Here is a 27,471-nt window from a genome sequence, read left to right on the forward strand (position 1 = left end):
TTTCCAATACTTTCATTTCCTTTGGGGCAACCTGGTGTAAGTAAAAGACGCACCTCCAGACCTATTTTTCCTCATTTCTGAACTGTAAGTCATTCCGAAGTGTAAGTCGCATCAGTCAAAAAATGCATCATGAAGAGGAAAAAATCCTAAAGTCGCACTAGACCAGGGGTAGGGAACCTATGGCTCGGGAGCCAGATGTGGCTCTTTTGATGCCTGCATCTGGCTCTCAAACATGTCTTAACACGATAAAAATGTATTTTTGGTTTTTTGTTCGCTGACCTTTTAATGTACATTACAGAAATCACAGTGTTAAAAATAACACTCAAAATACAAAACTTTGTTATGCATTTTAGTCCATCCATCCATTTTCTACCACAATGCGGGTGGCCAGAGCCAGTGCCAGCTGTCCTTCCAATATTTTCCGGGTCAAACACCAAAATTCGATTATCACTGGATAATGCGGTAGCCTATTCGCGGTAGCCTATTCGCATGAACTTCCCTTCCTTAAATCAAATAGTCAGATCGCTAATTCTGGAAAAAGAAAAAGATACAGAGTACGGTGCAAAAGCACGCAGCACCAGAAGTCGCATTAATGGTAAGAAGTAATTTATTTATTATTGGATAGCTTCAGTGTAACAATGTTAATAAAAAGAATAACTTTAGAGGTCCTCCTTAAAAATGCCCACATTTACTTGTATTCAATGTTAAAAAATATTATATGGCTCTCAAGGAAATCCATTTTAAAATATGTGGCTTTTATGGCTCTCTTAGCCAAAAAGGTTCCCGACCCCTGCACTAGACTAAGTCGCATTTATTTAGAAATTGATTTCACAAAAATCCAGACATTTCATGGGAAAAAAGGCAGGATATTCAGCTAACCTGGGTGGGCTGGCCAAACATTTTTCCAGTGAGGGCAACGTAGTGAAAACTGAGAGGATGTAACTTTGCCACTTTCATATTTTGTAAAGCAACACATGTAGATATTACGGTGTCACAAGATCTCATGAGATTAAAACTATTTCTCGTTCAGAATTTTTTTTTGTTGAGGGTATTAGGCTGGGACCGAAAATAAATTAATGAATTAATCACACAATAAATGAAAATCCATCCATATTCTACCGCTTATCAGAGGGCGGGTCGCTGGTGCAGCAGCCTAAGCAGGGAAGCCCAGACTTCCCTCTCCCCTACCTCGTCCTGTTCCTCCCAGCGGATCCCGAGGTGTTCCCAGGCCAGTTGAGGGACACACTGTAGTCTCTCTAACACAGAGATGGGCAAACTACGGCCCGCGGGCCAGATCCGGCCCGTTGTTCTTTTTAATCCGGCCCGCCGAAGATTGTACAGAATTAAGGTTTGATGTGAATGATTGCATTCATTTCATTTGGACTTGTAATGACGGCATTTCAACACCAGGTGGCGCCGTAGCCGCAGTGACTTGAGAGAGCCATTTCCAATTACCACTCTTCTTCTACTCGCTTGCCAACGTTACCACAGATGGATCGCCAAATCTGACAGGAAAAAACGTCGGGATGCTCAAGAGAATTCAGGCCATGTGAAAGAGGAAACCCTGAGCAGGAAGTCATGTTTCTACACTGCATAATTCACCAGGAAGCGCTGTGTACATCCGTGTTGCAGCTTGACCACGTAGTGAAGCCGGTTGTGAAACTCGTTAACTTTATTTGAGCGAGGGACTTCACCATCGTCAGTTTATTAATTTTCTTGAAGGAACTGGCGCGGATCACACGGACTTACTTTACCATTCTAATGTCCGCTGGTGAAGTTTGGGAGACGTATGTCAACGTGTGTGGGAGCTCAAACAGGAGATGATTTGGTTTTTGGAGCTACTTGAGAATACGGACACATTTCCTGAGCTGAATGACACAGTTTGGCTTTGTGATTTAGCTTTTACTGTGCACATACTGGCACACATGAACCAGCTGAATGTGAAGCTACAAGGGAAAAAACAGTTTGTGCATGAAATGCAAGCCAACGTCAGAGCCTTCAAAGGCAAGCTGTTTTTATTTTCCAAGCAAATGTATGTTAATACTTCAATGCTTTTTTCTGTTTATGTTTCATATGTACTGTTAACAAACTCAGCTTTTTTATATGTATCGTATCTTGTGCTGACCCGGCCCGTCTGTCAAATTTTACAAGTCAATGTGGCCCCTGGCCCGAAAGGTTTGCCCACCCCTGCTCTAACATCTCCTTGGTACTCCCCAAGGCCTCCTATTAGTCGGACGTGCCCTGAACACCTCCCCAGGGAAGCATCCAGGAGTCATCCTTAGCAGATGCAGGAGCCAGCTCATCTGGCTCCTCTCAAGACTCATTTAGGCCGCTTGTACCAGCGATCTTGTTCTTTCAGTCACTACCCAAAGCTCATGACCATAAGTGAGAGTCGGAACGTAGATTGACCGATTGAGAGCTTTGCCTTTCGGCTCAGCTCCCTCTTCGCCACAATGGACCGATGCGGAGTTCGTATCACTGCAGACGGCGCACCAATCCGCCTGTCAATCTTGCGTTCCATTCTTCCCTCACTCGGGAACAAGACTCGGAGGTACTTAAAGGCATCCACTTGGTTCAGGATCTCATCCCCAATCCGGAGATGACACTCCACCCTTTTCCTGGCGAGAACCATGAACCAACTTGGAGGCACTGATTCTCATCGGCTGAGATTTCATCCGGTGAGAATAAATGAAAATTAACTTGATAATTTTGACAATTTTGCTGGCCTCAATATATTGCCATGTTCATACGTGTCTGTTTTCCTCGTCTCTCGCCTCAAAGCAGGCAGGAAGAGGATTAACTCACTGCATTGGTTTCAGCACCTTGTCACTTTTGTCAGTCATACGGTCTCCTTTTTTCGGTAGGTGGGGCCGCTAGCATACACACAAAGTGCAGAATATTGTAATATAGTAGAAATGAAATTTGTAGATTGCAATATATTGTCGTTTATTTTTTATATTTCTTCATTAAAAGTAATGTTAAAATCTCATCTCGCCTCGTTCTCGTGTATCAGTTGAGTGTCTCGTGACACCCCCAGTACTTATGCTAAGAAGTTGTGTATACTGTATATTTCAAGAAAAAACTGCATCTCATCTTTGTGATATAGGTGAAAAGGCCTATTAATATCAACTTCACTTTTTCTTCTTTTTCCCTGACTTTGCTGGGGGGGGGGGTTCCAAATATTTTAACTTTCTTCTTGAGCAATCTTCATACATTTTCCTTGTTGTTTCATGAACATAAACACATGTATGTCCAGCCTTAGGATGGGACACATTTCTATTTAATTAAGATATTTATTTGTATTATTTTATTCTGTTCATTTTGTTATCTTGAACTAAAAAAAACATTTTTGAACATATAAATATAAATAATTATCCCCCTCCAAAACATGCATCAAATTAAATTAAGGTTTGTGTCAAATAGTACAAAAATTGTTTCACGCAAATACAAGGCAACAAAAAGACCATCTGCCCAAACGTTTATTTTTGAGTAATTACTTTTTTGCCAGTGGCCCTTGGAATTGTGCCAGTGATCAATAGCACTCATTGTAAATAAATTGAAAAATGTACAGTTGATCCATGTGATCAGTATCGGTCGATCTCACTCATGGATGATTGGTATTGGAATCGGCAGCATCAAACCCTGATCGGAACTGCAACTTTTTCCACAACCAAATTTTTTTTAAAATAACAAATCTTCTTTGTTGTTGTTTTTTCTTTAATATTTCAACTTTATGCTATTAAAAAGGCCATCATTTTTCCTCATTTCTCATTAAAATTATGATTTTTTTTCTCGTTAGATTACAACTTTTTTCTCCTAATATTTGGATTACTTCTGATTTTTCCACTTTTGCTGCTGGGGTTTTTTTTTTTTACATTTTCTTGTTAAAATTCGTTGATTACCATATTTTCACGACCATAAGGCGCACTTAAAAGTCTTAAATTTTGTCCAAAATGGTCGGGGTGCCTTATAATGCGGAGCGCCGTATGTGTGTACCGAGTTCCAAAATACATTAAGTACATTTTCAAACCGCTAAAATAATGCATTAAGCTAACAATAACCTACTAACCCAAAATGTCATACAATACTTTTCTACAAGACAGAGAGAAAAACTAAACTTGAAACATTTATATGCGAGAACAACGCTAAAAACCTACAGCATGTCAGTATGTGGAATTAAATTATGGAACGGATTGAGTGAGAAACTCAAACAAAGCACCAAGATGAGCGAATTCAAGAACCAATACAAGCAAATGATGCTTGCAAAATACAAGGTAGAAGAGTCTTGAACTTGTTTTGTTATGCTTGTCCCTATTTATTATTATTTATTATTATACTGACTACATTTATTGTGAAAAAATCTTAATTACATCATCATATTGTTACATTACCTTTTTACTCTATGTATTAAAAAAAATTACATATTTAATACAGGAGTAAATAAATGTACTGCATAAGATGTGGAATGGATGGGGGGGTAGGATTAAATAAGCTTTGCTTCTTCCTACTCCTCTTGGATATGTGAAACTGTGAATTCAATTATGTGATGTCTTCCATTGTAACTTGCATGTTCAAATAAAATGAAACCCTGATATATGCTCAGTTACCTAAATCTTACCTTTGCGTTATACGTAACAAAGCAAAGGAATGTAATATCTAATAATATGTGTTATTATTCATTGTTAGAATATGCCGTGGGTGTGTAAAAAGAAAAAAAAAGAAGAAAAAAAAAAAAAAGAACAAGAGCTAAGAGCCGATTATGGCCCCCAGGTGGCACTTCAGACATCCTCTGCTTAAGTGCTGACATTTGAAAAACATTTGTCACACTTGAAATAATCATGTGACTTACCATGTTTATCGACGACACGGGCCCAATGCTGTTGACAAAGATGTCCACGTCAATGACAGTCGGCTTCACTGTTGAGGATGACAGAATCGTAGTTAGCGATGATGATGATGAGGAGGACAGCCCTTCATGTACCGTCAAACACAACCCGTCCATGTGGGCCAAATCATCAAAAAGCTGTATTGTCATTGAAGTCCAGACATTCAACCAAGGCTGTCTCATGATTACATTTCTCATCAGATGAATCTGTTTTCAAATGAATTAATCATGATTAATCACCATTTGCAACTATGTCTGAAATATGCCCATTTCTACTGGATTTATCAAGAGAAAGATAAATGCATCTTTATTAGGGCCGTACAACTATACATGTATCGCTTCGATACCACTAGGAATTGAGCAATACTAGTGGTGCACAATAATTATTGGACCAATTGTTATGAACGGCCAAGGCCGTGATGCAGGAATCCAAAATGCAGAGTCGAATAGGTGAAAACAGAAAAGGTCTTTAATACAAAAATGGATAACAAAAAGGTACCAAAAACCACACAAGAAACAAAGTACAACCAAAATACATCCGGACCTAGTCGCGGGAAACAGTAACAAAAAACACTGCTAGCAAGGTGAGCTGAGCAGGGAAAAATACAGACAAGAACAAAAAGAGCTGCTAACAAAAAACTAGCAGAAGTACCAAAGAATACAGCTACTGCAGAAGACGTCAAGCAGGCAGGTAGGTACTTACAGGTGAGCAGAGCGAGGGTCAGAAAGCCAAAACACAATGCACAAGAACAAGCTGGAAGGAGCTGAACAGGGTGTAGCAAAGGGACAATCTGGCACTGGATGTGAGTAAGCACACAGCTTAAATAGAACAACTAATCAGGCACAGGTGAAGATGATCAGCAATCAGGGTGCTCAGGAGTGTGCTGCAACAGAGAAGCAGTAGAAGGCAGTACCGCAGCACACAATCCTGACAGTATCCCCCCCTTTTATAAGACGCCCCCTGGCGGCATACCTGGTTTATTGGGGTGAGCGGAGTGGAAGTCGGAAATGAGGGAGGGATCCAGGATACGGGAGCAGGCGACCCAGGAGCGCTCTTCTGGTCCATATCCCTCCCAGTCGACCAAATACTGCACCCCCCTCCCCCTTCTTCTCGAATCTAATAAGGCTCTCACCGTGTACGCGGGCTGACCGTCGATGATGCGGGGCGGGGGTGGAGCCTCGACCGAAGGGCACAGTGGACTGGTAGCGACAGGCTTGATGCAGGAGACGTGGAAGACTGGGTGGACTTTAAGATCCGGTGGGAGCTCCAGCTTGACAGCTGACTTGTTAACTATTGCCTTGATCTTGTAAGGTCCCACGAACCTTGGAGCCAGCTTCCGAGAGGTCCCTGCAAGCGGAAGGTCTTTAGAAGACAGCCATACCTCCATCCCAGGCTGGTAATCAGGTGCGGGAACCCGGTGCCTGTCAGCAATCCGGCGGTTGTGTTCTGCTGTACGTGTTAATGCAGCCCGGGTCTCTCGCCAGATGCGTCGGGCACGTCGTAGGTGTACATGAACTGCCGGGACGGTAATTTCTGCTTCCTGGGAGGGGAAAAGCGGGGGCTGGTAACCAAAAACAGTCTTGAAGGGTGACATACCTGTCGCCGAGCAGGGTAACGAGTTGTGGGCATACTCGATCCAGGGGAGGTGGGTCGACCAGGAGGAGGGGTGTCGATGACAAACGCACCTGAGTGCTGCTTCCAAGTCCTGGTTGGCCCGCTCCGTCTGGCCGTTGGACTGAGGGTGGTAACCAGAAGAAAGACTAACGGTCGCCCCCAATGCCTTATTAAATGCCCGCCACACTCTTGAAGCAAATTGAGGCCCTCTGTCCGAAACAATGTCTGCAGGTATCCCGTGTAGGCGGAAGACGTGCCTCACCAACAGTTTAGCTGTCTCTAGGGCCGTGGGCAACTTGGGGAGCGACACAAAATGCGCCATCTTCGAAAACCTGTCCACGATATTGAGTATGACGGTCCGGCCATATGACGAGGGTAATCCAGTGATGAAGTCCATTGCGATGTGGGACCATGGCCGACCAGGGACAGGTAACGGCTGAAGCAAACCGGCAGGAGGGCGATGGGAAGCTTTACCTCTGGCGCAGACGGAGCAGGCGGCGACAAACTTCTTCACGTCAGCTGTCATGGTAGGCCACCAGAACCTTTGGGAGACCAGGAATAGGGTTCGTCGAATCCCCGGGTGGCAGGCAATCTTAGACGAGTGACCCCACAGCAGCACCTCGGATCTGAGTCGTTCAGGAACAAACAATCTCCCCTCTGGGCACCCCTCTGGTAGTTCCGTCTGTCCCGCTGCCTCTGAGACCTTCCTCTCCACCTCCCACTGGAGGGCGCCGAGTATCCGGGCGACAGGTACGATTGTCTCCGGTGGTGAGTCCGACTCCACCGGGGAAAAGATCCTAGATAGTGCATCAGGCTTAATATTCCGTGATCCAGGTCTGTAAGTGATAGAGAAGTTAAACCTTGTTAAGAACAGTGACCATCTGGCTTGGCGAGAGTTGAGTCTGTGCGCTGAGCGTATATATGCCAGGTTCTTGTGGTCCGTAATAACTACCAACGGCTGGGCTGCACCCTCCAGCCAATGTCTCCACTCCCGCAGCGCGAGCACAATGGCCAGCAGTTCCCGATTGCCCACATCATAATTTCTCTCTGCCGAGGTGAGGCGACGTGAGAAAAAGGCACACGGGTGCAGCTTCTGGTCGACTGGTGAGCGCTGGGATAGAACCGCCCCCACTCCCGTATCCGAGGCATCGACCTCAACGATAAACTGCAAGGCAGGATCAGGGTGAGTAAGGACAGGGGCAGACGTAAACAGTGCTTTAAGCTTGGTAAACGCTTCCTCAGCTTCGGGAGACCATACAAAGGGAACCTTTACTGATGTAAGCCTTGTCAGAGGTTCTGCCTTTATGCTGAAATTACGAATGAACTTCCGGTAGAAGTTCGCGAACCCCAAGAACCTCTGCAAGTGCTTCCTTGATTTGGGAGAAGGCCAATCGACCACCGCCTGGATCTTGGCGGGATCGGCTCTTAACTTGTCCTTCTCCACTATAAACCCTAAAAAGGACACGGATGTGGTATGAAACTCGCACTTCTCCGCCTTGACAAAAAGGCGATTCTCCAACAGCCGCTGAAGGATGCGGCGTACATGCTGGATATGCTCCTGGAGGGAATTAGAAAAAATCAGGATGTCGTCTAGGTAAACAAAACAGCAGTGGTTAATCATATCCCTAAGTATATCATTTATTAAACATTGGAATACGGCGGGTGCGTTGGTAAGGCCGAAGGGCATAACAAGATACTCGAAGTGACCGAGTGGCGTATTAAAAGCCGTCTTCCACTCGTCCCCCTCTTTGATTCGAACCAGGTGGTAAGCATTCCTAAGGTCGAGTTTGGAAAAGATCTTGGCCGAATGAAGAGACGAAAAGGCGGAGTCCATGAGAGGAAGCGGGTAACGGTTCTTAATGGTAATGTCATTAAGGCCGCGAAAATCAATACAAGGCCGTAGAGACTTATCCTTCTTTTCGACAAAGAAAAAGCCGGCCCCAAGTGGAGAGGACGAGGGGCGAATAAGTCCGGCAGCTAGAGAGGAAGCAATGTATTCCTTGAGCGCAAGTTGCTCGGGTCCAGAGATGCTATAAAGCCTAGCATTGGGTAATGGTGCTCCCGGAAGGAGTTCAATAGCGCAGTCATATGGACGATGGGGGGGTAAACTCTGAGCTCTATCCTTGCTAAATACCATGCGGAGGTCATGATAGACGTCGGGAACACCAGTGACATCAATCTTCTCAGTGTTCCTAGGTTTACCTGAAACTGTGGGTACCGCGGAACGTAAGCAACTAGCAAAACAGTGACTGCCCCAATTAACTATCTGTCCCCTCGTCCAATCCACCGTCGGGTTATGAATCTGGAGCCAAGTGAGACCTAGAACTACGGGCGCGGATTGAGACGGAGCGATAAAAAAACTAATGGATTCATGGTGGTTGCCAGACAATTGAAGAGATAACGGAACGGTTCTATGAGTGACTACCGCCAAGGGGCGTCCATCCAGTGAGTGAACCTCCTTATGGTCTCTCAACTCAACCCCCTGAATGCCATGTTCCTTAACAAAATTAGAGTCAATAAAGCAATCATCCGCCCCAGAATCGACTAATGCAGAAATCCGAACATTGACGCCCCCCCCCGTAATGAGTCCAGTCACCTGTAGTCTCTTAAAGGCTGCTGGAGTCGGAGCCGACGCCGGAGGCATTTCAGCATACTCACAACGGTCCTGCGTAGGCTGATTCTCCCTCGACTTAGATACGGCGGTCGATCCTGCGCCAGTCTCCTTAATAACGTCAGGAGGAGATCCGGCGCGGCGTGCCGGTCGCGCGGGGCATCTGTTGATGGTGTGGTTGGGTTCGCCGCAGTACAGGCAAAGGCGGAGTCGTAGCCTCCGCGACCTCTCCGCAGCAGACAGGCGTCTTCCCCCGAGTTGCATGGGCTCCGCAATCTCCTCGGTGGCCGCCGTTGATGGAACTCCCTCTGTTCCGCTGGTTCCGGAAGTTAGTGGTATCAGCCGAAACTCCTGACGGTGGTTCTTGGCTGATCCTGCAGGTAGTCCCTCACTGCGTTCGCGATCACGTTCCCGGAGGCGATTATCCAGCCGTATGGCTAGGTCGACAAGCTCGTTGAGCGTGGTGGTGAACTCCCTCACTGCCAGCTCATCCTTGATCCGCTCGTTAAGAGCCTTGCGAAATATTCCGCGGAGAGCCTCCTCATCATATCGGCTTTCTGCCGCCAGCACTCTAAAGTCCACAGAAAAAGCCGCTACCGAGCGTTTGCCCTGTCGTAGGTCCAACAATTGGTTACCGGCCTCCCTACTACGGATAGGGTGATCGAAGACCTGCCGTAGCTCCTCCAAAAAAAACAGGATAGGAGGTGCGTAACTCCGGCTTAGCTTTGCTCACCGCTATAGCCCACGCTGCTGCTTTATCAGTAAGTAGGCTCATTATAAACGCTATCTTGGCCTGGTCGGAATAGTAAGTGCTGGGTTGTTGGTCAAAAATCAGGGTACACTGGTGTAAAAATTGTCTGCAATCCATAGATTCCCCCGAAAAGCGTGGGGGGGGTGGGAGGCTAGGCTCGCGACTATTACTGCTGCTGGCAGCAGGTGCGATTCGAACAACCTCTGATGAGGGAGCTGCACCCTCCGACTGTCCTGGGTGAGAGCCAAGTCCCAGATGCTGCTCAATAGCGCTAATGCTAGTGGCGAGGGCGGCCAGGGACTCCATAACTCCCCGGAGGGATTGCTCATGGCTGCCGACGAGCGCACCTTGTTGGGATAGTGCGGCCTTTATATGTGCGAACTCTGCGGATTCCATGTTTGGCCAGATTGTTCTGTTATGAACGGCCAAGGCCGTGATGCAGGAATCCAAAATGCAGAGTCGAATAGGTGAAAACAGAAAAGGTCTTTAATACAAAAATGGATAACAAAAAGGTACCAAAAACCACACAAGAAACAAAGTACAACCAAAATACATCCGGACCTAGTCGCGGGAAACAGTAACAAAAAACACTGCTAGCAAGGTGAGCTGAGCAGGGAAAAATACAGACAAGAACAAAAAGAGCTGCTAACAAAAAACTAGCAGAAGTACCAAAGAATACAGCTACTGCAGAAGACGTCAAGCAGGCAGGTAGGTACTTACAGGTGAGCAGAGCGAGGGTCAGAAAGCCAAAACACAATGCACAAGAACAAGCTGGAAGGAGCTGAACAGGGTGTAGCAAAGGGACAATCTGGCACTGGATGTGAGTAAGCACACAGCTTAAATAGAACAACTAATCAGGCACAGGTGAAGATGATCAGCAATCAGGGTGCTCAGGAGTGTGCTGCAACAGAGAAGCAGTAGAAGGCAGTACCGCAGCACACAATCCTGACACCAATATGAGGTAGTTATGACATCACTTCAATAAATCCAATAACATTAAAAATAGCTCCGATAAAAAGTTCTCCAATGAGGTGAGATTACTAGTAGTGCTTTTTTTCCCCGGCCTGTGTCGATAACGGACTGTCATAACTTCCCCTGAGCCTGCTTGTAAACAAACATTCACTTTCTGATGGAGACATTTCGCATGCTAGTTGTACCAAAAACATCGAGCACACAAAAAAAACCTTGTCAACCGCCTGATAGTCCAGCATCGCTATGACGCCTGGGGCTTGTTGTGCCACGGTGTTTGAAAAGTACAAAATGTTTGCCAGAGACCTCTGTGGCATCACACTGACAGCTCAGAGCATGTGTCCGGATACAGCGCACCTTGCTAGGCCATAGCAGGTGGCTGCCTCTGCTCTGTACTCCTTTATTCTCCTGATATTAGCGATGTGATAGCAGTAATGTCATGATATTTGATTAAGACAAATCAACAGGTACTGCACAGTTGGTCAAATCCAAAGTTGCTCGAGCCCTTCTTACCTCACAAACTACAGTTAAATCTAAAATCTAAAAGTAGATATAAAAAAGTTACCAGTTATCGGTATCATATCGGTCTTCAGAAGCAGAAAGTTATCTGTATCAGTGTGGGGGAAAAAAAGATATTGTGCATCTCTAAATGATACTGTAACCCGAGTCACGAACGTCACATGACATCCCCGCAGGCGGAAGCAATCAGGGTCTCCTGTTGTGGCTGGCGGCAGACGGCATGCAAATCTGTGTTTTTCATCTTTATTATCCAAATCCCGGATAAAATAAGTCAGCGGTAAGATGCATATATGTGCAATAAAAGTCCTCATTGTACTTGGAGAGGTTAGTTCCATGCAAAAACAATTGAAAAAGTCAACTGCACCGTGCGTGCCCTGAACTCCATGAAGGAAATGTGTTTTTCTACACTTACTTGTTATTGTTTAGGGACAGTGGTGGTTCTCGCTTGATTGACGCCCTGGGCGGAACGATGCTACGATGCCCCCCCCCCCATACAAATTCACACTACATTAAAATTATATTAAATTAGACATTATCCCCAAAACATGACATTATTTTTGAGCAATTACTGCTGTAATTTACTTCTTTTTTTAACTTTGTAATTAACCTGGTGGACGTTTCGTTTGATCACGTCTGAGCAGCATGAGGGCGTGAGTATCCCGCCTGTAGAGGACATTAATGAAGTATCTATCTACTTTATCTATCTGTAATAAAAATGCTGCTATGAGGCTGGGTGTTCCGAGTGTCCGTGAATGCACCTTGGGGTAGTGTGGTGACAATGAGGAAGTGTTGTTCCGAGGAGGGACGGAGAGATGTGTTTGCGAGTTGGAGATGTGATGCTGATGTGTTCAGGTGAGAATAAACATAAACCGCCTTAACGTAATTAATTAAAGATACCCGTATCTCTCAATCAGTGTCTGGACTCGAACGGTGGTCCGCCATTTAGAGGCCTGTGTCCTAAAGGCTTCAAAATTGCCTTGCACATCACCGCCAGCACCACATGAGTGACACTTGATGAATTCAATTATCTTGAAAGTAATTACTGTATATATATATATATATATATATATATAATTAATATATAATATATAATATATATAATTAATAGACAACTACTGAATAGACAAGGGAAGAGAATTTTTCCAAATAAGCCAATGTTGAGGAACGTTCTGTTCCCTCAATGGGAAGCTCTCTCCCTCTGTTCACAGATGATTCTTTGGTTTCTACTCCACTTCTTTTCACGTCTCACAAGCCACAACATTAGGCACGCTTGCACAATCTACTGGCATCCAATACAAAATTCCATAGAAAAAAGTTCCCTTTTAAATGATGCTGGTTTGCAGTGGTGTACAACTTCACCAAGTCCCACTGAGAGCTGTTTCTAACCTTTTGATCCATGCATGTAGCCACTAAGCTAACCAAAAAATGTTAGAAACAGCGGTCAGTATGATGCTCAGTAGTTCTATGCAAAAGCCCATAAAAATAGTCCCCTTTTCATTGATGATTTGAATTTTGACCCATGCATGTAACCACTAAGCTAACCAAAATATTAGAAACAGCACTCAGTATGATGTTACAAAATCTAATGACACCCAATACAAAGGTCCATTGAAAAACAGTCCCCTTTTAAATGATGGTGGTTTGCAGTGATGCACAGCTTCACCGAGTCACACAGAGAGCTGTTTCTTACATTTTGACCCATCCATGTAGCCACTAAGGTGTCCAAAATATTAGACACAGCTCTCAGTATGATGCTACAAAATGTATGCAAAAGTGCATAGAAAAAAGTCCCCTTTTTTCCTCAGAGCTGTTTCTCGCATTTTGACCCATGCATGTACTGTAGCCACTACGCTAACCAAAATAATAAAAGCAGCTGTTAGCATGATGCTCTGCAGCTGTATACTTCTGCAAACAACCACGGTAATAGGCATATTGTGTGTTTTCGGAGCTGAAATACAAAAGTGCCAGGTGGAAATGGTCTTGCGATGGATTTAATTGGCCGAGCGATGCGCTGGCAGCTGATGTGGAATGATGGAGGAGCTTGTATCGCCAGCGGAGCACGTCACAGCTGCCGCTTAGCCGGCGACACTTGAAGTGACACCTGTCGTAAAAAATCATTTTTAAAAAAGCCCTTGAGGGTGGCAAGAAGTGTGACACAAGAAAAAAATATTGTTATTAGCATTCAGCAGAACAGGAAAACATGACTCCTTAGTGAAAAGCAAGGAAAAGAGTTATTGATAAAAGTCTGCCGTGGTGAAGAGGAGGATTTATTTGTCACCATGGTGGGCCGGCCATGATGAAGATGTTTGTGCCACAACAACAAATAGGTTACGTTAGCTAGGCTAGTGTCTTTGATGCTCTGATATTTAGAGTAGAAAAAGCATCTATTGATACACCCCCTCAACCACAACCCCCCAGTCTGTTCTTCACAAAGAGACCAATTAATTAGTAATTAGACTTGCTTGAATGTGGAAGCATTAAAGCCATCAATTGTATTGACCCGACTGAAAGCTGGAATGTTCCTCAGTGGCTTCAGATCTTCCAAACGCAGTCTGGAGGATAATCCACCTTCAATATGGTCGATATTGAGAACGCTAAATGGCTGTGGACTCTGCCACAAATGAATGGAACAGAGGCTGTGTCTAAATCCGGGGTCTGCTGCCTACTAGCCCGCACTTGCGGGCTGCATGACATCATTGCACCACGCGAAGGCTGTCCAAATTAGAAAGTCCGCGAAGCCTCCTACAAATGCGGCCGACAAATGTGTCCTCCTACTCCATTGAATGGAAGTCTGCATTCAAACTAGGGCTGGGCAATATATCGATGTTTCTAATATATCGGCATTTCTTTTAACCACAATATCAAAAACAAACATATCGATATAGATTGGATTTGCTCCGTAATTGTTGGTATTTTGACGCGGAGGTCTCACTCATCACTGTGTGAGCACCACTGCCTCGCCGAAGCCCCGCTCAGTCAACAAACATGAAGGGACATCTGCAACAGGTCAGAAAAGAAAAAGCAGTGGCTCAGTAATTTGGAGGTACTTTGAAAAAGTGCGGAAACACTACAAATATTTTTTGCCACCTTAAAACTTGGCACAAACTCCAGTACTTGCTTATTTTTCCTGTTGTGTTCGTCCTGAAAGTGCAAAGCAGTGTCCTATCACAAAAGTAAAGATATGGTCCCCGTTGCAACGATAGGACACTAATCCGTACTGACTGGGAAACAACAACAACAAGCATGGGAACAATTACAAATAGTAGGGGTGTAACGATTCATTTTCGTTCGATTTGTATCATTCGATCCGTGGTTGCCGATACGATTCAAGGATGATATTGGTTAATTTAGAAGGATACGATCCAAAACAATTCAGTATCTTTAAATTGATTCAGTAACTTTGTAGCCAAAAATTGAACCAGTGTGACTGTGAAATAAATACCTGGATACTGCACACTGCAGGTGACGTTTCCGTTGAGTTTTGTAAGGGAATCAGGTGTAAATTATTAATAATGCTTGTACAATGAGTACAAAAAATGAGTTAAAAATGCAATACAAAATCAGGATGAACAGCGGGTGGTATAGCTTGCCATGATGAATTATTCACTTTAAATAGTGCAATCCAAACCTGCACTTTGCACCCTGAGGTGGGGGACATTATGTTTTTATGATTGTGGTATAGTATCTTCAATGAGGTGTTGAAACTTTCTCACCTATAAGGCCGATGGAAGCAGGGGCTTTTTTGTGCTGATAATCCTCCTGATCAGAGCAGCCATTTGAAAGAACGGTGCAGCAACTAGCAAGAATACACTGACAGACGTTTTGCAACACAAAACCAATTTTTCAAGTGTCTGAGCATACAAACAAACGACCTGAGCATTCCTTGGATCTCTACGAGCGCCATCAGACGCTTGTAGTGTCACACCCGTCCAAAACCTGAGAACTAGAGGTAGTCCACCTTCCATTCTGTGGTATTTTGTATATGAGTGGGTTCAAAGGGTCAGCAAGGCGTATTTCACAAAGTAGCTTTCGTTTTGGTCCGCCTCAGACAAAACAAGCCGTGGAACTCTCTCATCAATGAATGATCTAAATCTTGCAGGAAACACCTACTTTATCATTTCATTTTCCATTTCTTTTCTTTTTTACCATTTATGTTGTTAGTTGTGTAATTTGTCAATAATGTCTACTGTTAGTTCCTTTCTGTTTCGCAGCAGCGTGTTCTGGTACTATTTCATTCTGCAAATGTACGTGAAAGTGATGACACATTTGCTGTATGTTTACTTTTGTCTAAATAAAAAATGAACATAATTTTTTTTTTTTAACTCAACAAAAAGAAACAACTACCTTCTGGTCCCTTCCGCATCATTTGTGCAAACATGGCGTAACACTTCCTGTATCCTGTAAGTCCAGCCATCAAAATAAAAGCACGCCAGTACCACGTGCACGGTTAAGCCACTTATTTAGTCCACACTTTTCACTCAGAAAACTGAGTCAGAGCAGCCCTCATTTGAAAAAGAAAAACTCTCATCCCTATTCAACTCTTGTTCTTTTGTTCCCACATACTCCGACAGCCAGTACACCTTAGAGGACTTTTTTTTTTTACTTTAGCTTGGTGCGTGGCTGCGGCACTGCCCGTTTGTTTCGCTATTATATGCGGTTAGCAAGCAGCATTTAGCTCCCCTGCTCCAGTAGCTATACGCTAACCTGCAAAACAGCGGAATGTACTACAGTAAGTAACCCCCTGCTAATGAATTGTTTGGTTGCGTAAGTAAATACTGTACGTACCAACAGGCTTTCATTACTGGCTGGTGTTCGTCATTGTGTTGTTACCGCTTGTAGTCGCCTGTCACTCACGGAGCTGCATTGCAAAATGGAACAGAATAAGTGATGTGTTTATTTTGTTTACATTTCAGGTTGTATTTTATTTTGCTGCGCAGCAGGGATTTCTTGTGCGCTGAGAACACAAGATCAGTGTGCAATGGTTGGTTAGGAATGTTACAGAATTTTGAAATATGTGAAATCAAGTCTGTGATTAATTCTATCTGATCTACATTACTTGAACTTTTGATACCTCATGCACTTCTTTACCTCAAGTCTTAAAGTTACAGCTAATTTTATAGCGGGAAATAGTGCCATTGCTTTAACATTAGGTCAAGACAAAAGTGATCGACCCGCAGACGCTGGCAAGTACAACCGTACCACAAAATATATCATAACTTGGGCTGTGACATTTGTTTTAAAAGTCAGAGTAGCCATTTACATGTTTTGATCATCAAAAAGTCCAGGGAAGAAAATCAAGTGTCATAATGTCGCAGCAGCACGCTGTATTCGTTTCCACGCCACACTACTAATTACATGTACACAGTAATTCTGGGCTAAAATCAGATTTGAATGAAGTTTCATCTGCAGATAGATATGCAAGTGAATTTATATCCTACATACCTCTTATCTTGTCCTGAAGCTCTGATCCATGAGTTTGAAAAGCTTAAAGTTGGACTTAACTTTTCTGGACAGTATGCAAATGAAAATACACCCAATATCATATGAAAAAACTGAAAAAACTTTTCAAGACTTCTCCACAGACTCTCCGAATCACTAAAATACGCGGATTGTATTTGTAACATTCCTACATATGTGTTTTGACCTGGACACGCCGCGCTGGTGATGACGTCAATAAGCGTCACTTCTACTGACCCGTAACTACTGTCCAGAGGCGTACAAAACATCCTTACTTCGCATACTATCCCCATAAATGTCACTTAAAAGGAGTTTCATATGAAGGCGTATGAGTTAAATATGAGTCGTGAATGAACTGACCAAAAGAAGAAGAAGAAGAAGCGAATCAACAATTTCACAGGTCAACTACAACTCCCATGACCACCACATACCCGGAAGACAATGACGTCACCGACAGGCAGACTAAATTGAGTAACATTTAATGTCTTTATCATTAAAAGTGCTAAAAAAAACAACAACACCCATCCATATAAATATAAAGCCAGGGGCTTAAATCCAATGCTTCATTTCCTAGTATTGATTCAATCGATTATTTACCTTTTAAACAATGTTAGATCGATATACTGCAGGGGTCGGGAACCTTTTTGGCTAAGAGAGACATGAAAGGCACATTTTTTAAAAATGTATTTCCATGAGAGCCATATTATGTTTTTTTTTAACATTGAAAACAACTAAATGCGTGCATTTTAAGCTAGACCAACAATTTTAGAATAAAATAAGTCTCTGAATGTATTCTTTTTATTAACATTATTATACTGAAGCTAATCAGTAATAAATAAAATACTCCTTCTGGTGGCTTCTGGTGCTGCATGGTTTTGTAATGTACTCCGTATCTTTCTTTCTTTTCACCATCTTCTTTGTCGAAAGGCTGTGCAGAATTAGCTAGCTGACTATTTAATTAAAGGAGGGAAGATTACTTCTTGACATCTCAATAACCCAGGTAGGCTACCGCTTTATCCAGTAATAATAAGGTTTTGGTGTCTGACCCAGAAAATATCGGAAGGACAGCTGGCATTGGCTCTGGCCACCCGCACTGCAGTAGAAATTGGATGGATGGATTAAAACGCATAAGAAAGTTTTATATTTTGAACATTATTTTTTTACATTGTGATTTCTGTAATGTTTTACTCTAAAATGCCAGCCAAAAAAAAAAAAGTAAATAAATTTGATCATGTTAAGACATGTTTGGGAGCCAGATGCAGTCATCAAAAGAGCCACGTCTGGCTCCCGAGCCATAGGTTCCCGACCCCTGATATACTGTATATGTTGTCCGGAATGGAAACTTGACAACCAGATCATAGAAATATAATATATAATATAGGAAACTTCCATTAATGCGTTAACGCGTTAACTTTGAGAGCCCTAATAAATAATAAATATAATCCATTTTTCATTATTTTTTTATTTAAAATGATCAAATATTAATGAAAGTGTGCAAGGAAGTCCTTTGTAAGTTGTTGCATCCAAGAGTAGATTTTGGGCGAAACAAAAAAAGTACAGCATAATGAGCTGTCAGACCAGGATCTGGACCCAAACGAGAAAATCCTAAACGGTCATGAACTATTCCTCAAGTCCTTAACACCTTGAAGGCAGAACAAAAAGCTCTTCTCACCATTAAGCGCCTCTGATTCATCGCGACCAAACAGCAGACGAACGAAAGCCAATGAATCAATCACTGTCGACCGCAGGAGCGGTTCTGACATGTCCGAGTGAAATAGCCATCTGCTGGGGCTGTTCTCCTAATTGGAGCAGGAGATGGTGTTGTGTGCAGGGCAAGGGATGCCATGCATGAATTTCAACGCTCCAACAAGGACCATGAAGAGATTACAGCGAGCACCACATTCATTGTCCCATGCATCATGTCAACATTTAACAGGCACATTCACAGCCTGCTGGCACGGCAAACTCCCAGCATGACCTCGCTTTGTGCACCGGGATCAGAAACGGGTCTTTTCACCAAAGATGGAAGCATACGTTTGTCCGACATGTCTTGTTAAGATGAAGAATTAAGATTCAGGGACAACAAAGCAGTTTAGTCCAACCAGGCTGGGTATATTTTCACTGTGTTGTGTTTTACCACTTTAATGTAAGGACCATTTTATAATGTAAGGACTATTTTACAATGCCCACTGACGACGTGCAGGTTCTGAGTGAAAAAAGACGAGAGGCACGTTCATTCTTGCACCCAGCTCGTATCAACTGTCAATTGCCATTCTCAACACACACAGCACACTTTTGGCCTTCAAAATAACACCGCTCTTTGTCACACTTGCATAACTGTGTAAACAAAATAAGGGTGTCATAAAAATATCTTACATTAATAACGTGATAGGAATGACATCACAAGAATGGGCATTACAGTTTGTTGAAGATTTTGTAGCAATATGTGCTGAGGCTGACATCCTATCAGAAAAGTTAGCTAAGCTACTGTACATCCATTTCTCAATGACTGGACAAAATGGGCCAATGATGTATTGCATCAATAAATGGAAGGATTTTTGTATTTCATTCATGGACATTTTATTCACTAACTCAAATATCACACACTCTATTCTAGTAAAAAAAAAAAATAAAAAAAAAAAGTATAAAAGGTAAAAAACCTAATTCTAAAAAATGTAAACAGAAAAAAACGGAATTTGGGAAAAAATAAAATAGATTTCACAGAAGATCGCACTTGTTACATTTTACTAGTCACCACTACTTACCGCTATTTACTAGTCACCGCTTAGCTCATCACCCCGAAACCCTAGCCCTTTTTAACACATGCCCCTCCCAAGATTGGATTTTACAAGAAGGGCACAAAACTTGAGCAGCCAGACCAACAGATGTGAGTATGGTAACTTTTTTGCTTTGTAACTTGTTTACTTTGAAATGTTCCACCTTTGTTACCTACTAGGGATGGGAACGATAAACCGATGCGACCAGATATCAGATTTGGGGAGCGAACAATTCCGATTCGCCGATAAAAGAATCCTGTATCGATATTAATCAGCCATAAATCTTTAGCCTACACAGACGCATAAATCTTTAGATTAATCGACTGTGTAGACATGCACCTGGTTGAGTGTTGAGTGTATTATAAACAATGTGACGCGGCGCTAGCTAGCCGGCGCATTTCGCCAGCATTTCTACCAACATTACACCATGTTAAAACTTAAATGCTCCAAATGTAACATGTACAAACATATAGATATCAAATATAGGATGTAAAATATTGATCCATCAAAGAAAAAGATGTTCATTCAGCAAGTATTTTTTGTAGTCTTTGACTAAACAATATAAACATTTGACATGTTGTTCTGTTTTGACTTTATTTTGGCTAGTGCCTTACAGCAAGCTTCGGAATGTGCGAGACTGTGCGAGTAGAAAAGAAAAGAAAAAAAAAGCGGGCACACGTGCGACTACGTCTTTCAACCCTTTCATTCGGATTTTGCTCCTGAAATGAGTCCATACAGTCGAGTAACATATAAAAATCTACAAGTCTCCTACAACTTTTCTTGCAACTTGCGTTGACATCTCAGCCATCACTCGCTGACGTAGCTAACTAGCTATGTTATCAGTTGGATACTGGAGCCCTGCAGGAAAGATGACTGCTCTCTGTGACGTACTATACTGCTTTCCCAAACATGCGCTAAAAATACTTTTTTTCCTGTTTCTATGCATCGTAACCCGCTCCGAATGATACACAAATACTTTACTTGAAATATATGGATTTTTAAAGCCTTTAAAAAAACAAAAAACATGCCCAATTATGCAAAATTGACAATTCACAAATAAAGAAAAAGAAAATGAAAACATTATAAAAGCGTCTCTAGAGGAAACCATGATTAGTTTGCTGTTGATAGCAGTTTTTAAGGATTCAATGCCTTACTTGATGTCACTAATAGATGGTCACATGGCGACAATAACGTGAAATTATATATTATATATATATATTATATAAGAATATGTTACCTGACATGGTTGTGGTAGGATGGGTTGATGTCAGTGCCGTTGTTCTTGTGCAGTGTGCTAAGTGGCCATTAGTAATGTAATTGCATGAGACAGTCATGTTATGTGGCTGTATGTGTAGCTTAGTGCATGTGTGTACAGGATGTAGTATGTACCATACATTCATATTTGTGGATCGCAGTCCCAGGGAGATTTATTTTGGGTTCTACAAAGATGTTGAGCAAAAGAACATGAAATGCAAAGTAAGTATGAAAACTGTCGTGACCACCCAAAGCACGTTATGTAAATGAAGCATTGTTGGCGCTTTTTGGAGCCTTTTTCGGAAGGCTTTATACGCGGAATAGGTGCGTACCATTACGTGCATTATATTTCACTGAAAGTAATGTGTGCCAGTTGGTCAATAAATCAATGAAAAGCAGTTAATTTGTATTTCCTGCAATTATTTTCAGATGGCAAAGATATATAGTGGTCGGGATGTATCGTGCATTTATCGATATCGAGGTAAAATTGCCCACTTTATCGTGATATTGATTTGAGGTCATATCGCCCAGCCCTAAGTGGCATCTTTATTTTATAATGTAAGATTAATATCAACATCAACAAACATTAACCGTTGAATTGAATCAAATTGAATCGAATCATTTGTACATTGCATCGAACCATATCGAATCGTTCTGTTTTTAAAATATATACTTTAGTTTTTTTTTTTAATCGTATCGTAACCTGTGTATCTAGAGTCGAATCGAATCTATCACAAAGACATTTACATCCCTACTACAAACTAATGCATAACTATTAAATAAAAATACTTTTAAAATGGTTTGACTTGCCAAATGAAGTGCTTTGAAAGGATAGTCATGACCCACATCAAAAAGAGCATCCCGGCCACTGTGGACCCTCTACAGTTTGTATACCGCCAGAACCCGTCCACTGATGATGCAGTCAACACTGCCATCCACACAGCCCTTTCTCACCTACAGGGCCAGGACACATACGTCAGAATGCTATTTATAGACTATAGCTCTGCTTTTAACACAGTCAGCCCCCACAAACTCACAAATAAGCTCCTCGCATTTGGCCTGTCACCCTCCCTCTGTAACTGGGTGTTTAACTTTCTAACAGGCAGGCCCCAGTCAGTCAGAGTCCACAATCGCATATCCAGCTCAAGAATTGTGAGCACTGGGACCCCACAGGGGTGTGTGCTGAGTCCACTCCTCTACACGCTCTTCACCTACGATTGCGTGGCCTCCCAGAACAACACCAGCATCATTAAATTTGCGGATGACACTACAGTCATCGGACTGATCACTGGTGGTGTTGAAACATCATACAGAAGAGAGGTGGCGGACCTCATAGCTTGGTGTCGTGATAACAATCACCTTCTCAATACAGATAAGACTAAAGAGATGATCATTGACCCAAGAACAAGGGAAAAGGAGCCGCATAGACCCCTGTTTATTGATGAGACTGAGGTGGAGAGGGTGAAAACCTTCAAGTTCCTTGGCACACACATCAGCGAGGACCTCACCTGGTCTCACAACACCCAACAAATTCTGAAGAAGTCCCAAAGGAGACTGTACTTCCTGAGAAGACTGAGGAAATTTGGCATGTCCACTAAAATCCTGAGTTGCTTCTACAGATGCCCTATCGAAAGTGTTCTTACCGCCTCCATCACTGTTTGGTACGGTAACTGTACAACACGTGATAGGAAGGCACTCCAGCGGGTGATCAAGACCTCACAGAACATTTTTGGGGCAGCCCTCCCCTCATTGCAAGACATTTATAAAACTAGAGTCCTACGAAGAACACACAATCTCATCAAGGACAGCACACATCCACAACACTCATTATTCACACTCCTACCGTCAGGCAGACGCTACAGTAGGCCATTAGGCTTCTCAACGAAGCACTCACACACGCCGCACGCAACACACGCACACACTCATAGCACTATTTATTTATTTATTGATTTATTTGTATTAATGTCTCTTCTGTTGTTGTTTCTTAATTTGTTGGTATTTATGTTTCTGACGTTCTTATTCATTTTCTTGTGTTTTCTTTCTTTTTTGGGAGAATGAACAGAACAAGAATATCATTGCATAGCAGAACCACCTGTTTTACTGTGCATATGACAATAAAACTCTTGAATCTTGAATCAAATAAAGAAAATGGTGAACCCTCCAGTTAAGATATAAATGAATAATATAGTAATGATACATAAAAAACATAACACGTAAACATCTTAATGCTCAAATATATATAAGTAAAGACAATTTTTTTAAAAATAACCATGTTGGCCAAAGTGCTGTACAAACAGACTAACTAGCTAGAAGTAATACAGAAGTTCATAATATTATTGTGATTAAAAATACAAGGTTTCTTTTTGAGCTGGAGATAAATCTGCAGACGGATGATCTTCTCTTTCTAGCAACACATAATACCAAAATAAATATAAAACTCCTCTGGTGCTAAAATTTCATATTTTGTTAGTTTTCTCCATCTTTTTTCTCTCCTTTGCGGACTTGACGGCATATGGCATCGCTCTAGCCGCGGCTGGAGGACTCTCATAAAGGACCCAACCTTCATCGACCGCATATGTTGGGTCTTTGAAGGATGCAGATCCCGAAATGGGACACGGCTTAAATCAGCTAAATAGAAGCCTCATTACAAATCATTGCACAGGTGCGCTCCCCAGCTCCCTCTAACCAGAATAAAAGTGAGGCATCCAGTCCAAACTGGAAACAGACGTAACAAAATAAAAGCACAGACCCGGAAATGCTGGCAAAAACTGTGAGAAACCAAACCAAAAGTCCACACTCATCATTCATTCTACTACACTGTCAACAATAAATCACTTGTTGCTTGGCGGAGTACACAGGGCTCAATCACAACTGCCCCGTCGGCCATTGAAAGATTCCCAGCAATCTTGAAGGCAGCATCCATCATGCAAAGACGGCGAGCAACATGCCCAACTGCCACGTGAAAGGAGACAGGATCACGCTGGCTAAATGAGTTCAAAATGTCACTTTTTTTCATGAGCACACGTAAAGGTCACGACTCTCTCTGCGACCTTTAACTAAAAGGTCACTCGTGGACTTATTCTCCACTCAAAATCATGCAAAAAAAAAAAAAAAACACGATTTCTGTTATACTCGCTAGACACTTCATGAGGTGCACCTGCACCATCAGAAGAGCTGCATCCCAAAAACATCTGTCAATATAAACAGTGGTGTGAAAAGGTATTTCCCCCTTCCTGATTTCTTTTTTTGCATGTTTGTCACACTTAAATGTTTCAGATCATCAAACAAATTTAAATATTAGTCAATGACAACACAACTGAACACAAAATGCAGTTTTTAAATGAAACTTTTTATTATCATGGAAGAAAAAAAAAATAAAAAACCTACATGGCCCTGTGTGAACTGTGTGACTGCCCCCCCACACACCCTGTTAAAACATAACTGAGATTAATTGAGATCTATCAGTCTGGAAAAGACTCTAAAGCCAATTCTGAAGTTTTGGTACTCCAGCGAACCACAGTGAGAGCCATTATCCAGAAATGGTGAAAACATGGAACAGTGGTGAACCTTCCAAGGAGTGGTCAGCCAACCAAAATGTCCCCAAGAACACAGCAACAACTCATCCAAGAGGTCACAAAAGACCCCACAACAACATACATAGGACTGCAGGCCTCACTTGCCTCAGTTAAGGTCAGAACATGTCTTTTGTCTCAATTTTGCCAGAAAACATCTTGATGATCCCACAAACCTTTGGGAAAATACTCTGTGGTCTGACGAGACAAAAGTTGAACTTTTTGGAAAGTGCGTGTCCCATAACATCTGGCGTAAAAGTAACGCGCCATTTCAGAAAAAGAACATCATACAAACAGTAAAATATGGTGGTGGTAGTGTGATGGTCTAGGGCTGTTTTTGCTGCTTCAGGACCTGGAAGACTTGCTGTGATAAATGGAACCATGAATTCTGCTGTCTAACAAAAATCCTGAAGGAGAATGTCCGGCCATCTGTCGGTGACCTCAAGCTGAAACCAAATTGGGTTCTGCAGCAGGACAATGATCCAAGGCATGACCTTAAAAAGGCGCTTCATGCTGGAAAACGCTCCAATGTGGCTGAATGACAACAATTCTGCAAAGATGAGTGAGCCAAAATTCCTCCACAGCGCTGTAAGAGACTCATTGCAAGTTATCACAAACGCTTGATTGCAGTTGTTGCTGCTAAGGGTGGCCCAACCACTTATTAGGTTTAGGGAGCAATCACTTTTTCACACAGGGACATGTAGGATTGGATTTTTTTCTCCCTTAATAATAAAAAAGTTCATTTAAAAACTGCATTTTGTGTTCAGTTGTGTTGTCATTGACTAATATTTACATTTGTTTGATGATCTGAAACATTTAAGTGAGAACAAAACATGCAAAAAAGTAAGAAATCAGGAAGGGGCAAACATTTTTTCACACCACTGTATATTGAAAAAAAAAATCATTTTATTAGCTACACAGCAATGCCAGAGCTCTTCTACCATATTGATGATCTTTGACTCTGGCATTTCTGCAGCAGGTGCCTAAACACAGCACAGTACTCCTGTCATATAGAAGATCTTTCACTACTGTTTTTGTGGAAGATGCCTAAAAACAGCAGAGCACTCTTGTATCCAGAGGATCTTTGACTAGCATGTTTGTATCTCATGCCTAAAAACAGCATATTTAGGATCTTTGACTAACATTATTGCAGTAGGTCCTTAATAACAGAGGGCTCCTGTCATATAGAGGATTTTTGACGAGCATATTTATTTGCAGTCAGTCCTGAAAAACATCAGCGCTCTTGTATCACAGAGGATCTTTGTCTAGCCTTTTTGCAGTCGGCCCTCAAAAACGTCAGAACTCACTTACCATATTGAGGATCTTTGACTAAAGTTTCTGCAGCAGAAGCCTGAAAACAGCACAGCACTTCTGTCACATACAGTATAGGATCTTTGACTATCGTGTCTTTGCGGAAGATGCCTCAAAACAGCATATCGAGGATCTTGGACTAGCATTTTTGCAGTAGGTCCTGAATAATGGCACGTGCTCCTGTCGTACAGAGGACCTTTGATTAGCATATTTATTCGCAGTCAGTCCTTATAAACGTCAGCGCTCCCCATTCATATAGAGGATCTTTGACTAGCGTTTTTGCAGTAGGACCTTAAAAACATTAGCGCACTCTTGCCGCATTGAATATCTTTGACTCGCATATTTGCAGTCAGTCCTCAAAAAAGGTCAGCGCCCTCGTATCATAGAAAGGATCTTTGACTAGCGTTTTTCCAGTGGGTCCTTAACGTCAGCGCTCCTACCATATAGAGGATCTTTGACTGCATTAACATAGTGTGTCTGTTTCAGGTTCTGATTTTCTGGTGTAAATATGACTATTTTCCATTTGCTGAGGTGAAAGTGTAACGTGAATAAGTTATACACGTAATCATTTAGTGGAATATCCCTGGTGTAATGATGCTACAACTTTGAGGATACTGTATATGTATTACATGTATGCTAATGTCATTGACAGTCATGTGACAAAATGAGAACAGTACGGGCACTGGAGCGCGGGTGTACCTAATAAAGTGGGCAATAGTGTGTGCCATTTTGGACTGAAATAGATTTCTGGTGGATTTGCCCGGCATGAGCATCTTTGTGAAGGCAGCTCGTGCACCATAAAGCAGCGCACGTGTACCTAATAAATTGATTGCAGTTGATCACATAACACACACACATGCGAGTTAATAGTTTATCACGTCAGTATTTCATGTAGAGTAATGATAAGCTTACGTATGATTGCACCTGCATGATCTAATGTATATAAATATATATAAATATGAGAGTACTGTAATATTTACCTCCAATGTCAGGTCTGAGCTTCTTGTCGTACTCCTTGAGTAGGTTATTAAGTATCTCCGTGGCGTCAGACTGTTGAGATCTAGGAGTCAACATCTGCTTGACGGTGAAGTCCTCGTAGTCCTCCTCGTAGTCCACCGTGAGAACGCTGCAAAGACGTCAAGGTGTTCGTTCAACAAGCTTTTTCATTGCCTTCATTCGGACTTGAAGGGGCCGCCTTACCTTGCGCTGAGAGCCGCGAGGAGAAGCAAACAAGGCACGAATTTGGGGGACATGCTGGTCATAGATGACGCAAAGACAAGTCTACAAGTCCGCCCAAAGACACCTCATGGTTGCCATGCTGGACATTTTTCAAAACATCCAAAATCTTATTGTTGGTAAGTTGCGCGTAAAACTGGCGGGACCGGATGCTGGTTTTACGCAGACGCACTTTGCGCGCCCTCCTCAATCAGCTCCGGTCAGGACTGTCCCTCTCCATCCCAACATGACAGTGGACACGTGTCCAGACATGTTCTCGTGCCACAACACGGCATGTTTGTCTGCTCCTGCTGGTGGAGCCGGGAAAAACGCGCGACGCTGCACTTTTCCCGCCGACTTCTCCTCACTACCAGCTCGGGGGCCAGGGGCGGAACTAGAGAAGTCATCACCCGGGTGGCAGGGTCGCTTTAAAACAAAATAATTGATTTTGCTCTCATATTAAAAGTTTATCCTGGTGACACCTTTTCTCAAAATATTGACTGACTTCATTGTCATGAAATAACTCGGTAAAAAT

General features: G+C 42.6%; 1 protein-coding gene across 3 annotated transcripts in view; it reads right to left on the reverse strand.

Annotated features, from left to right (window-relative positions):
* LOC129188667 (gamma-aminobutyric acid receptor subunit gamma-3) overlaps positions 1-27,170 on the reverse strand; it is an 89,760-nt gene extending 62,590 nt beyond the window's left edge. For all 3 annotated transcript variants that reach the window (XM_054789526.1, XM_054789525.1, XM_054789527.1), the window contains exons 1-3: positions 26,922-27,170; positions 26,702-26,847; positions 4,850-4,917 (exon numbers count right to left, since the gene is read on the reverse strand). In XM_054789526.1, coding sequence (XP_054645501.1) covers positions 4,850-4,917; positions 26,702-26,847; positions 26,922-26,983 — 276 coding nt within the window. In that variant the 5' untranslated portion in view covers positions 26,984-27,170. The remainder of the gene's footprint in view (positions 1-4,849; positions 4,918-26,701; positions 26,848-26,921) is intronic.
* Between the last annotated feature and the right edge of the window lie 301 nt (positions 27,171-27,471).

The sequence above is a fragment of the Dunckerocampus dactyliophorus genome, chromosome 10 (assembly GCF_027744805.1).
Source record: "Dunckerocampus dactyliophorus isolate RoL2022-P2 chromosome 10, RoL_Ddac_1.1, whole genome shotgun sequence".
Taxonomy (NCBI): domain Eukaryota; kingdom Metazoa; phylum Chordata; class Actinopteri; order Syngnathiformes; family Syngnathidae; genus Dunckerocampus; species Dunckerocampus dactyliophorus.